Here is a 13,064-nt window from a genome sequence, read left to right on the forward strand (position 1 = left end):
AACCTTGGTTGAGGGATGGAACACCGATTATCTCACAACATACTCATGGAAGCACAAGCAAAGAAACGAGGTTGACAAGGGTGTACAGAGTGCGAGGGGCCACCACGGAGACAAAACTAGAGGTCGCAAAATGAGTACACCAAAAACAACATCACCCAGACCATTGACACAGGGTAATCCAAGTATCGACTAACTAGTAGATGCACCTTCACTTGCCGCGTGTGCGACATCCGAGCTTAATAGGAATGATAGACTACACATATCAACAAGACGCACCTTCTTTTCCGGGAGCCTATCCGAAAGGAACCTCAAATTAAGCGTGCTTGACCTATAGCAATTTGAGAATGGGTGACCAACCGAAAAGTTGATCCCGGGTGCACCAAATAAGATCAACATGATCACATTGTCCCTTTCGTGAACAAGAATGTTGTAAGCACTAACCAGCTTTGGAAGAGAACTATTTGCCATGAATGAGTGCTATCTGATCTTGCTCGATGGAGAACATGAAGTCCCGCAACAACATTAACAAAGCATCCAACTCGTTTGTGGCTGCATTGGTTAGACGATTTCGCAAGTTCGATTGTAGCCCATCATGCAATAATTTGGAGACAAGAATATCTTGGTTATCTTGGTTTGTAGAGTGGGTGTATAGGCCTGGGTACATGGCAGCACGAAGGCGTGAAGCTAACTAAGTATCTTTAAAAGAAAGGTGTGGTTTCCATTATTGGCGAGGACAAATGAATTCGTAAGTAGCGTGGGCATGTGGGTTTGAATAATCTTAGTTAGGAAAGTCATGTGGGTGGGGTTTAGCATGGAGCTTCGGTGATGTTTGATGTACCAGGTTAGCCAAGGAATAGGGAAGGGTGAGATGAGGCATTTGAAAGCGAATTTCATTAGGAGGAAATTGTTTTGGATTTCTATATTTTGATGCCTAGACCTCTGAATTGTTTTAGTTTGCAAATATTTTTTCAAACAATCAAACATTTTCCCGTGTACATGTGTCCTCAGCTGAAAAGAAAATTCTTCAAATGGTAGATATGAAATAGGTACCTAGACAGTCTAAGACCGAGGACAAAAAAAAGCCTATGCTGCATGGTAGTAGCTTTGCCCGCCAACCAGTTAGGTATTCATAACAATTTGTGATGATTGTTTGTAAAGCACATGCAGGGAGTTTTGCGGTGAAAGGGGTAGACCGAGGCATGTATGTGGGAACGACGATTTCTCACAACCTAGGGCAGTGGCAATAGTAGTCGTAGTGAGATCGTCCGTGTGAAGAGGGACAAATGTAGTCTTAGTGAAGTTGATGGTAAGGCCAGTTGCTAATGTAAAGTTATCCAAGATAATTTTGATAATGTCCGTGGCGCGAACAGAGGATTTGTATATTATGAGTGTGTCATCCGCGTTCTGTAGAATTGTGGGAGGGGGGTCTAGGTACATGTGGTTGTGTAGGTCTGTGTTGCCACTGGTGTGAGTTTTGAGATTTAGCTGCTCAAGGAGGTTAGTAATGATGATAAAGATATATGGAGAGAGTGGATCACCCCGCCACAACTCGTTTCGGGAGGTGATCCAACTCCGAGGGACACCATTCCCAGACGACCAGTCAGGGCAACCATGGTCTTTAAGCACGGTGAGAAGCAAGGACCAGGAAATCGAATCGATTGCTTTTTAAAACTCTCGCTTAATTATCATTGTTGGGCCTTTTTCTTGTTACTTGAGCTCACAATGTCAGTCGCATAGACAAAGTTTTCCGCAATGCACCTACCTGCAATAAAACCAATCTAGTCATCGTGCACAAGTAGTGGGATGAGAGATTCAAGACTATTTGTGAGAACCTTAGCGATTGCTTTGATTGGGCAGTTTTACATGCAAAATGGTCCGAAAGCGTTTGCGGTTCTAACATCGTTCCTTGTGGGAGGAGGACAATAGTATATGTGTTGAACCTTTCCGTGGATGCAAGGTCGCTAGCAAAGTCATGTGTGTTTGATCAGGGACCAAATTATTTTGTAAAACCCACGACCGAAATCGCCCGGACTAGGGCTAGCAACAGGATTCATTTTAAGTACTTCTCTGATCATAGAATTTCGAGTGGTGGGAAGGAAAAAAGAATTCCCTAGGCCACTAGCTAGCTTCCTTACCAACAATGTCGGGTGCCCAGGTTCTGATTGACAAAGTCTGTGATAGATCTAAAGCTGATGAGAGCTGATTGTAATCACACCAACAAGTAAACCGTACTCCTTGGTCCTAAAAAATCCAGTTGCTGGAGCTGAGTAATTGCAGTTGAGATAGGCCGGATAGCTCGAAGTTCCAAAAAGTTGAGAGGGGCAGGTGTTCCCAGCGCTTCCAAATAAATAAATTCCAGTCCTCTGATCCAGTGGCGAAGGTTGGTACAAATTGCTCGGGGGGGGGGGGGGGGGGGGGGGGGCGCTAATGCAAAATCATGTGTATTTTGGGGTGTAAATTGCTAAAAAAATCGCATCTAAGCCCTCCCTTAAAACTTTTCTTCAGAGTTTGGTCCAAGGCTGGGGGGGGGGGGGGGGGGGGGAGGGTGTAGCGGCCCCCCTCGGCCTCAACATAGGTCCGCCAGTGCTCTAATCTCAGGTAAACTACAAGGGTGCAATTCGACTGCTTTGGTCTGTGAGGCGAAAAACCATGACCCAATGCGCGGCCGCACACGCAATTTCTATTTGTTCGATGTCTGTCTGGATGCACTTTCGTTCTAAATTTGGAGCCAATTGATATCCACACGGACATAGAGATGTCAACCTTGGACCTACGAGTCCTTAAAAAAAAAACTTGGAGCTGCGTGTTGGCCCAACAAATTTACATGGGTCCTATTTGATTCAAGACCCCGCACATCAGCCATAGAAACCAGTCCATGCACGTCCTTTTTAATGACATGTGTGTGGTGGGCCACCGCCAACATTCTAATCAAGAGATCACCGATAGCGTTCCTGTTGCACCGAACTCCTGGGTAATCCTTACCTCGATCGGGCAGCTTGTTGACGGACACCCTCGATCTCGAAGAGTCCACTAAAGTGCCCGTCAGAAAAATGCGAGAGCGTTCAGTAACTGGTTTCAGACACAATAACTTGTGATGGCTCCGGTCTCCGGACCACCGGATCGACCTGTTCGTGCTCATGGACAAGTAAGCTGCTGAACCGGAGTACGGGACGTAACCAGGGCTGCAATAAAACCTCGAGGCTTGTGAGCAACTCGTGATTGATTTGTCTATTGGCTCGACTTGGGATCAACTCGAAAAGAAGCGTGTCAGTATGAGCAGTTTATGTAACTCGATTGAGAAATGAGTTGACCTTGTGCCACTACTCCCTTGTTCGATTTTAACTCGATATAATATAATGATATTAAAAAATATCTTCTATATATTAAAATAAAAATAGGATAATTTACTAACATATGTGTCGTGTAGGATTTTCTCCATTTTATCTACTAGCAAAGATGAAAGCTTAGTTAGGCATGAAGAAAATTTAGGCCTTAATACATGCTCAGCGTGTGTTAATATCCTATATATTTTTGCCAACATTTGAGTTACACGCAACTTTGTTTTTTTTTCTCTTGATAGTTCATCCATGCTATCTTATCATGAAGTACTAGCAGTCTCCAGTTAAGAGAGATTAAGTCGAACTACCTTGATATTTTTATTATCATAATTGGACTAATATTTTATAGTGGTTTCCTATGTTGTGTTTTGGGGCCTATCCTGTTTGAATAATTGCCATAGATTGTGAAAAGTTCATCTTATTTAACTCGAAACTAGTTTGAGGTTGGCTCGAAATCATTTTAGACTGGGCACGAGCCATTTCATACAGCTCGAAAGTAGGCATTTTATTATGAATTTTTAGTATGAGTTAAACTGACCCTAGTCCAACTCGCTCGAACTCGACTCGTTTGTACCCAGCCCTAAACACAACACAACACAAGAGGAGAGGAGGACTGGGGCTAGCAGCAGTATTCATTTTAAGTATTTCTCTGATCACAGAATTCGTGTGGTGGGAAGGAAAAAGAATTTGGCCCACGAGCTAGCTGCCTTAGCAACAGTATCGCGTAACCAGGTTCTGATTGCCAATGTCTCTAACAGAAGATGATGCTAGCTGATTGTAATCACACGGTATCCTGGTTATAACCATGTTTTTATTTTCCAAATGATAACCCCGACACGTGTGACATGTTTGCATTTTATTCACTGGCGTTGATCCACATTGATTCTATTTTACACGAATTCTAAAAATATATATTCAAATTTCAGTATCACGTAGGCATCATCGTGTGTATGGGCGTTATAGAGTTCACCCATACAACTCTCAGCGTATGGTTGCCAGCTGCGTCGTGTGGGCAAACTAGTTTCTTTGACCGATCTGGCACATTCGGAATGAGTTAGTCCACCACAAACCTGCACCTCGAATTGATGTTTCCTGTCGCTTTCTATCTAGCTAAGTTGCCTCGTTGAACTCCATTGCAGCAAATTCAAATGCTGACCACACAAAAGGGAAGTCCCATGCTCGAGTTTGTTTCCCTCTGGTGGCACCCACATGTGATAGGTGGCGTCAAGAACACGGTCCTTGGTCTCCACACCAGCGGCTGGACGGATGAAGCTCAACAGCCAAAGTGGCAGCATCATATTCAGCTCATGCAAATATCATTTTTCTTGTGATGAGATGCTTGAAACTGAGATTTTGGGCATTTGAGAGGGCCTCTTACTCGCTTTGCAATAGAGCAATCTACCTATTGATGTTGAATCGGACAGTATAAAAGAAGTGAAGATGATTCAAGGGGGAGATGATAATAGATCTAAATATGTCTTTTTAATAAAGGAGATAAAAGATAGTTTGATCAAGCGTAATTCTTGTATTACTCATATTGCCCATAGCAAAAACAATGTTAGTCACTTCATGGCAAGTTTTGGACGATCACAACGCCAAACTGTTGTGTGGCTTGGTTCGGGTTCGAATAAACTCCTCGGAATTGCAAGTCGTGATTGTAATTTTTGAGTGTTGAGTAATACAAGTATTATCCCGTAAAAAAACTAGCTTCTGCCCACACAATCTAGTAAAGTGCCACACGTGCGGAAGTCAAATAATCTTTACCTAATAATAAAGAGGCTATTGCTTTCGTCGGAAAACCCACCGTTGTCGTTTTTTTTAAAAATCCTGTCTTTTAAGTAATTAAACCCGCAATACCTTTTTATGTGTTACGAACAGGAAACCGTTTCATTTTTGCAGAGAGGCCCCTATGGCATTGGATAGGAGAAACGCATATGGGCTGACAGAAAACGCACGAAAGGGCTATCGCTTCTGCCCTCATAATCCCACATCGATACTTCATAGATAATTTCATCACTTTATATACATGCGCCTCGGTGATTTTACAAGAGGCAACGGAAATCAACAGAGGAACAAATTCGAGAAGAAGAAATTGGGATGACGCGAACAGAGGTGGAGCCGCGAGACAGAGGGGGCTTGGGGCGAAGGAAAGGGGCTGGCGCCGGCGATGCATACGTGGAGGTGGGGGCGTCGGGGTTAGAAGATTCAGCCAACCGACGGGGTAAGTCTTGCCAGAGACTGGCCCCGTAGGCCGACCTCGCAGCAGCACACCATGGGAGGTGGTCGCGAGGTGTAGAGATGGGAGGCGGTGGAGGAGCAGAGGAGGAGGGGAGTGCGGGCGCCATTGGAAGGGGGAGTCGGGGAGATTGGGGATCCTGTGGGGCTCTCTTCCCTAGCGGCGCGAGGTGGAGGAGAGGAGGGGGGGGGGGGGCTGGGGATCGGGCTAGGTTAGGGGATTTAAGAGTGGGTAAGGCTGGGCCTTGGCACGTCTAATGGGTTGTGCACTACTACTCTTTTTTTTAATTTCTTTTCTAAATTCTTTAATTAAAAATGTGTGGTATTATTTTTTCCCGTTGCAACGCACGGGTTTTTTGCTAGTGTGCACTAATCGGACGCAAGAGGAGAGGAGGGCGGCGGCAAGGGTTAGAAGAATCTGGGGTTGCACCGATCGAACGCAAGAGGAGAGGATGGCGCGCGGCGGCAAGGGTTAAAAGATCCTAAAAATCTGGGGTTACGAGCCGATCGGGAAGTACGGGACGCATCGATCCAACTCCTTTTGGGTTTCGGCCTTTCGGAACGTCTGAACGCAAGCTAAGATCGAGAAACGACCGGACAATTTTGTTGGGATTTTGCCGTTTCCTTCCTATAAAATAGAATCCTAGTCTCCCACGCGAGCCCGTTTCTCTCGCAAAGAAAAAGAGAACGTCCCCGGCCGTGTGGCCGTTCCCAGATTGAAACTAGATGTTCACCTCCACCTCCATGCACCGCTGCTGCCTGCTCGCCCTAGGCGCCATCCTCCTCTGCTTTCCGCCGGAAACGGCGCAAGCTGCGATAAAACTTCCGTGGTCCGACGAGTACTGGGCGAACGAGCCCGTCAGTGAGGCGGCCATCGTCGCCGCCAGGCGCGCGGAGGCGGGCGGCTACCCCTACGGCTGCGCGAGGCTATGGCTCGACATGGGCTGCCCTCCTGCCCCCGGCGAGGGGGTTAACGGCACCCTGGTCCACGGGAGGCGGTCCTACGATCGGGAGCTGGATCGCCTCGAGGAGGAGAGGCGGCACTGCACCAACGATCGCCTTTTCGATGATTGGGATCATCCCGATGGCCACTTCCGTCGCACCGTCCCGGTGACTAATCTTGATCCTCGCTGCTGTGCCTGTTGCTTTTCATGTGCTCCCGGCTACTAGCTAGTGAGGCAGACCTTTTTTGTACTACAAGAGACAAAGAACGACTAGACAATTGGTTTCGTTTCGTAGTAGCACTAGATAGAATATTTTATACGCTTCTAATAAATCGTTGTTAGTTTTCAGAATTTTTAAACTTGTAAACCTGATTCTTCTTCTCCTATGATAAAGGGTGGTTCTGTTTCTTCGTTTTCTGATCTGTCCACCCATATTTTTTTGGCATGTTCGCCTTTGATGTCTGGATCAACAATTTTTCACTGGCACACGCCCAGCGCCGATCGCGATGATGTTCGTATTTGATTCCTGTCTGAGAAGATCTTCAGTAGCAGGGGCCAGACATTGCCATCACAAAAAAAAAAACACTTAATCCCTAGCAGTGGAAGCAAATAAATATTGTTTTGCTGATAGAAGCAAAATTAAATTGCAGTGGAAACAAATCAAAGTTGATGGAAATAAAAAAAATTGTTTGGTTGCAAGGAAAATCATCATTTATAATCACACAGTATCATCAAATAAAAAACAATTTTGGTTGTACTGAGTTCAGGGAAACTAATATGGGTTGATTGAAGCAAACAGCTGATTGCGCGGAGCCTAAATAGGAAGAAAATGCCATGAAGCTGAAGTCGAGAAGCTCAGTTGAGTTGGAATAAGACGGCCTGGACACCCTTGAAGCTCTTGACCATGTTGCATGGTGAGACGCATAGCAATTGCCGATGAAGAGTTTGCAGCATGTCTGTACCTCGGAGCTGATGGAAGCAAATTAAATGCATGAAACTGAATTAAGAAGAAAATAATTTGTTTGGAACCAGATGCATCTCTAAAAAAAGAACTACCGCCCGGCCATGCACACACGGTGGATGGTACAAATCAACTAATAACGAAATCAATAGGATTTGTAGCCGTCCGATTAGCCAATGTGTAGTCGTTCGATCATGCACCTGAAGCACCTGTCGTATCCTGGTTCCTCCGTCGCAGCGGCCCTTGTATTGCAGCAACGCCGTCGTTGACGCTCCTTCGCAACAGTGACATACGCCGGGGCGAGCTGCGTCGTAGCACCATGGCGCCTCAGCGCTAATTTGATTACCTTTTAAAACTTGAGAGCATCAGTATATTATTTTCCTCTCCCTTCTCTAGTCCCGGTTCCAACGGCTAGGAGCCGTCGGTGGGCATGGGCATCATTAGTCCCGGTTTGATTTGGACCTATAGTCCCGGTGAGTTATTGTTGAGTTACTGTTATTCTTTCAAGTAATTATACATGCCTTTCCCCTCTTCATTTTCTTTCAAGTAAAAAAAGCATGACAGTAGGAAGGGCAATTAGAATGGACACAACTTTGCAATGAAACACTATACAAAATGTCTATTATGCTCTTCTTATTCATTGAGTTACTGTCAATTTTTCAACACCTTTGGGTCAGAGAATGTAGAAGAAAACAAAGTAAAATTTCTCGCATTCCATTAGGGTAGATAAAACATAAGAATGTGAATAGTTATTATGATATCAAATCTCATGTTTTCCTTTTCTCCAAACATTCTAACTTTAAGTTTGAAAAACTAAATCATTTCTATGTGCCTCGAGAGATTTTTCCAAACAAAAAAGTTTGTGAAAAAAAACTTAAATAAATTTGCACTAGAATTATAACTCATTAAGATAAAGGGCTCGGTGTATCACGAGTCTCTCTCTCACACGCTCTTTTTCATATTGTCTTTCTAATCATGGTTGAAGTGCCCTCACTTACCGTTTCAGTACAACAAAAAAAACAATTTTTCTATGCAATGTATTTATACTAAACTTTTATACCTTCCCGAATGTAGTTTTTTCATACTATAAACGAAAAAAGTACAGTTTTCTATTTTGTAGTTATAACTAATGCATGGAAATATTACTTACTAAATAATAATTACTAGTATTATGCATTCTACATTTGTAATGTATGTAATTATGTTTTTCAATCTTCTAAATTTAAAAGTATGTTGTAACAAGAGTTCTCTTTGAATTAGATTTGACGATTACATAAGTTATATAGTGTATTCATATATATTTGTACCCATATGCATGTGTTCGTGTATATTCTAATCTATTAAGATATAATAGTAAATATCTAGAATATTGTCTAAAAAATATATAATAGTCTCTCTCAAAAAGATCTTAATGGTGGGCTCAATTTATGTTGAAATTGTGGGTTAAGCATAACTTTGTATCTCAATATTGGTTTTCCTTTTTTGCGAGAAAATTCCCGATCTATTTATCAACTATCATGGTAGTAAAAACAACAACACAAGTAAAAGAATTACATGCAGATCTGTAGACCACGTAGCATCCACTACAAGCACTCGAGTGAGCCAAAGGCGTGGCACCTGCTCGCCCTCGCCCTAGGCGCCATCCTCCTCTGCTTTCCGCCAGAAACGGCGCAAGCTGCGATAAATCTTTCGTGGTCCGACGAGTACTGGGCGAAGGAGCCCGTCAGTGAGGCGGCCATCGTCGCTGCCAGGCGCGCGGAGGCGGGTGGCTACCCCTACGGCTGCGCGAGGCTATGGCTCGACATGGGCTGCCCTCCTGCCCCCGGCGAGGGGGTTAACGACACCCTGGTCCACGGGAGGCGGTCCTACAATCCGGAGCTGGATCGCCTCGAGGAGGAGACGCGGCACTGCACCGACGATCGCCTTTTCGATGATTGGGATCATCCGGATGGCCACTTCCGTCGCACCGTCCCGGTGACCAATTTTGATCCTCGCTGCTGTGCCTGTTGCTTTTCATGTGCTCCGGGCTACTAGCTAGTGAGGAAGACTTAATTTGTACGAGAGAAACAAACAACTAGACAATTGCTTTCATAGCAGCACTAGAATTTTCTAATAAATCATTGTTATTTTTCAGATTTTTGAAACCTGTAAACCCGATTCCTCTTCTTCCGTATAATTATGTAATAAAGGGAGGCTGTGTTTATTTTTCGGTCTGTCCACCTCAGATGTTCGATAAACGATTTTCTCAATCGGATGCCTTGCTAGAGCTTGCCTTGCCTGCCTTGCTAGGGATTTTTTCAATCGGATGCCTTGCCTGGTCCCCGCCGTCAACAATCACGGTCAGTTGAGCTTGGCTGAGGAACGTCCTTGACCAATGGCCCTCGAGCTAGCGAAGCCCCAGCTGATCTTGTATCTCAACAAGCCGGTAACATTGTCAGCAAGATTGCAATACACATTTTTTACGTTAAGTCAAACGTGGAGAATTATGATTGGGTTTAGGAAGAGAAACCGGCCCACTCACCTGAAAATCAGGTGGGGGATAAATGGATTCGTTTGGAAGGTTACGTTGTTGTACGTAAAAATTACACAGGTATAGGACTTCCGCTCCTCAGGGATCTTCACCTCTGCAATTGTTGGGATGACACCTGAAAATAATGGCAAACAGTTGTTTACAGCCACAAATCAGATCCGTTGCTAAATGTTGGACCTTGTTAGGATCATTGTTATTACACATGGAGTTTATCCATACACGAAACTGAAATTTAGGTTGGATTTATGAGCCATTGCCATCTTATGATTGAATCTAAATGCAACTAACAACGTAAATTAGAAGATGCTCACTTGTTTCTGAAGGCAGAGGTGTTGGACCAGAAGTCCTGGCAAAGGAGGAGGCATAGAATGTATCCTGTGCACCAAGCAAATTTGTGCAGCCAATGCAACGGTGGATTCTCGACACTTTGATGAAAAAGAAACAGGCTAGATTTTGGTCAAAAGTTGGCCTATGACATTCTGGTAGACACAAACCTTGTACTTTGTAGAAACTAACCCGCACCCCACATCCCACACTCCCATCAGAAATCTGCATGTTTATTTTTTCGGCCCAAACACAAGATGATTCATATATTTTCAACCGAATTTTTGATTTCATATCCGTTTTTACTGTCATTTTTTTTTCTGGATGAGATCTTCGAAATAGGATCAATATTGACTATGTTTCCAACCTTTTTTTTCTTGCTTATTTTGAAATTTGACACAAAACTTGATGTACCGGAAACACTTTGCATGTGAGGCCCACGTGTGAAAGAGAGGTGGATGTTTGTCACAAACAAATTATGAAATTTTTAAATGTTGCAGCCAAGTTTCAAGTTAAATTTTAAAAGGCTAAAAGTATGAATTTTCAAAAATATTGCTAATATTGTTTTTGATTCAAATATCTCTTTTTTGTTTAAAACATATGACCTCCTTTTTGTTTGAAGTAAAAAAAATTAAACTATCAAGTTATTTAGAGGAGACGGAGATGTGAGGTACGCGTTGATTTTCCTAAAATGAAATGACAGTTGTGCAATGTTTCAACAATCCACCTACCAACCTGGTCATATCCATTTGTTTTTTATCCAGCGGCTCATATACCAACGGGGCACTCGGTGCATGAATTGAGTTGGTGGGGCATATGCCCCCCCCCCCCCCCCCCCCCCCCCCATCTTATCTCAACCTTCACTCACAACTCACCCAAACAATGGGGGCATGGCCAAAGTGTCTCATCCATACTTTATTCAAATATGGCACGGGGCTGAAATGGGCGAAGCGCGGTTGACCTGGACCGCCCGGCCCGCACGCCCTTGAAGCTCTCGGAGGTGTTGCATGGTGATACAACATAGCAGTTGCTGATGCTTGTGTGTACCTCGGAGTTGATGGAAGCAAATTAATTACGTGGAGACTAATTAAGAAGAAAATAATTTGTTTGGAACCGAACGCGGTCCCAAAAGAAAGAACTACCACCCGGCCATGAACACACAACGGCTGCTACAAGTCAACCAACAATGAAATCATTCGGGTTTGTGACCGTCCGATCAATCTCCGTGTAGCCGTTCAATCACGCACATGATCCCCTGTTGTATCCTGGCTCCTCCGTTGCAGCGGCCCTTGTATTGCAGCAACGCCTTCGTTGACGCTCCGCAACAATGGCATACATAGAGGCGAGCTGCGTCATAGCACCATGGCGCCTCGCCAATTTGACCTGCATGGCCGCAAGAGTTTTACAGATCAAAATCGTTCGCACCATTGTCGACTGCCGACGGGCTGCATAGCAGCAGTGCCATGAGTGTTGCATAGCAGCGCTGACAGCCGATGAGAAACCCGCGCGTTAGAGCGCCCGCAGCACCGTTGAACGCTACATGAGCAACCACCGACGTGCCACATAGGAGCGCAGTGCCAGCCGCACCGACGTGTGGTCTCACGTAGCAGTGGGGTCCAGAAGCCATGGTCTCTAAACTTTTATAAGACGTTTTAAGTCACTACTTTAATGTTTCTTCAAATGTATGTTTTGACTTGATTAACCTATGCAGATAAGCCAAGGCCTGTGTTGCTGAAACCGAAGATGTGGAAACATAACATCCATACAGATTAGAGAGATGTACTCCATCCTTATCTAAATATAAGTATTTTAAGAGATTTCACTGCCGTATATATGAAAGAAAATTAATGAATCCATAATGACAGTATGTATGATGTAATTAAAGAGTTGAGGCCCTAAGTTTTCAAAGTAGCAGTAACGTAAATTCATCCACTAAAGATTTTAGGCCCTAATTCCAGCCATTATGTATCAGTTTCACCATAAGAAACACCAATTAAGTAATCATGTTTCGACATTTTTAGATCTTTATTATTTGATACATACAATCAGTAGAAAGTCAGAAACATTTGAGTATGAATTTCTGACCTTGATTGTTTATTGACTTGCTATCACTTTGTAACTTGGATACTTGGTTAAAGTTTATACTTTTCAGGATAGAAAAAAGAGAGGGGAGGACTGGTTCCCTTAACTCGCTGCGGGTAGCTCGCCGCCTGGTAGCACACGCCCCTTCACATATTTTTTTCTCAGGAATCGACACTTCACATATGACAGCAGCAACACAAAAGTATGATGCTCTCGCGCCTCAGCTCCGATGCTTGAGCGATGCCATCGATTTATGTAGTTGTAGTTGATGGCCCATTTTAGTTTTCCATGTAAGAATTCGGTTGAGATGCTAAATATGTATATCATATATATTAGGATGGAGAAGTGGGAAAGGGCTCTATCTGCATGCTCGATTAAGACAACATCGTTCTCAAGTGAATTACTTTTGACCACATGATTCCATGATGTTTATTTTGTTCTGCGACACATGGAAGTTGCCACCTGATCCGTGATGTTTTTCGACATTAGATTTCAAGATACTACTTAAATCTATGTGGATATTCTGTTGCTTCCACCAGTTACATGTTGTTTTCTTGATCTGCTCAACTTGCAAGTGAAATAGCCTTTTATATAATTTTAATATAATCTTTTTCAGATTCTTGGATTGACAGTTCATTTTCAATTTGCGG

General features: G+C 43.8%; 2 protein-coding genes across 2 annotated transcripts; both read left to right on the plus strand.

Annotated features, from left to right (window-relative positions):
- The first annotated feature begins 6,299 nt into the window (after positions 1-6,299).
- Positions 6,300-6,822, plus strand: LOC123407016. Its single transcript, XM_045100047.1, has one exon. It carries the CDS (start codon positions 6,300-6,302, stop codon positions 6,741-6,743), a length of 444 nt encoding a protein of 147 aa, XP_044955982.1. The 3' UTR covers positions 6,744-6,822.
- A 2,210-nt stretch (positions 6,823-9,032) lies between these two features.
- On the plus strand, positions 9,033-9,512 carry LOC123409562. The gene has a single exon (XM_045102429.1). It carries the CDS (start codon positions 9,033-9,035, stop codon positions 9,510-9,512), a length of 480 nt encoding a protein of 159 aa, XP_044958364.1.
- The last annotated feature ends 3,552 nt before the right edge of the window (positions 9,513-13,064 follow it).

The sequence above is a fragment of the Hordeum vulgare genome, chromosome 7H (genome assembly GCF_904849725.1).
Source record: "Hordeum vulgare subsp. vulgare chromosome 7H, MorexV3_pseudomolecules_assembly, whole genome shotgun sequence".
NCBI lineage: Eukaryota > Viridiplantae > Streptophyta > Magnoliopsida > Poales > Poaceae > Hordeum > Hordeum vulgare.

What these genes read in the sequence shown, in the direction of transcription:
- LOC123407016 (XM_045100047.1), top strand. Translation starts at nt 6,300, where the DNA reads ATGTTCACCTCCACCTCCATGCACCGCTGCTGCCTGCTCGCCCTAGGC.
- LOC123409562 (XM_045102429.1), top strand. Translation starts at nt 9,033, where the DNA reads ATGCAGATCTGTAGACCACGTAGCATCCACTACAAGCACTCGAGTGAG.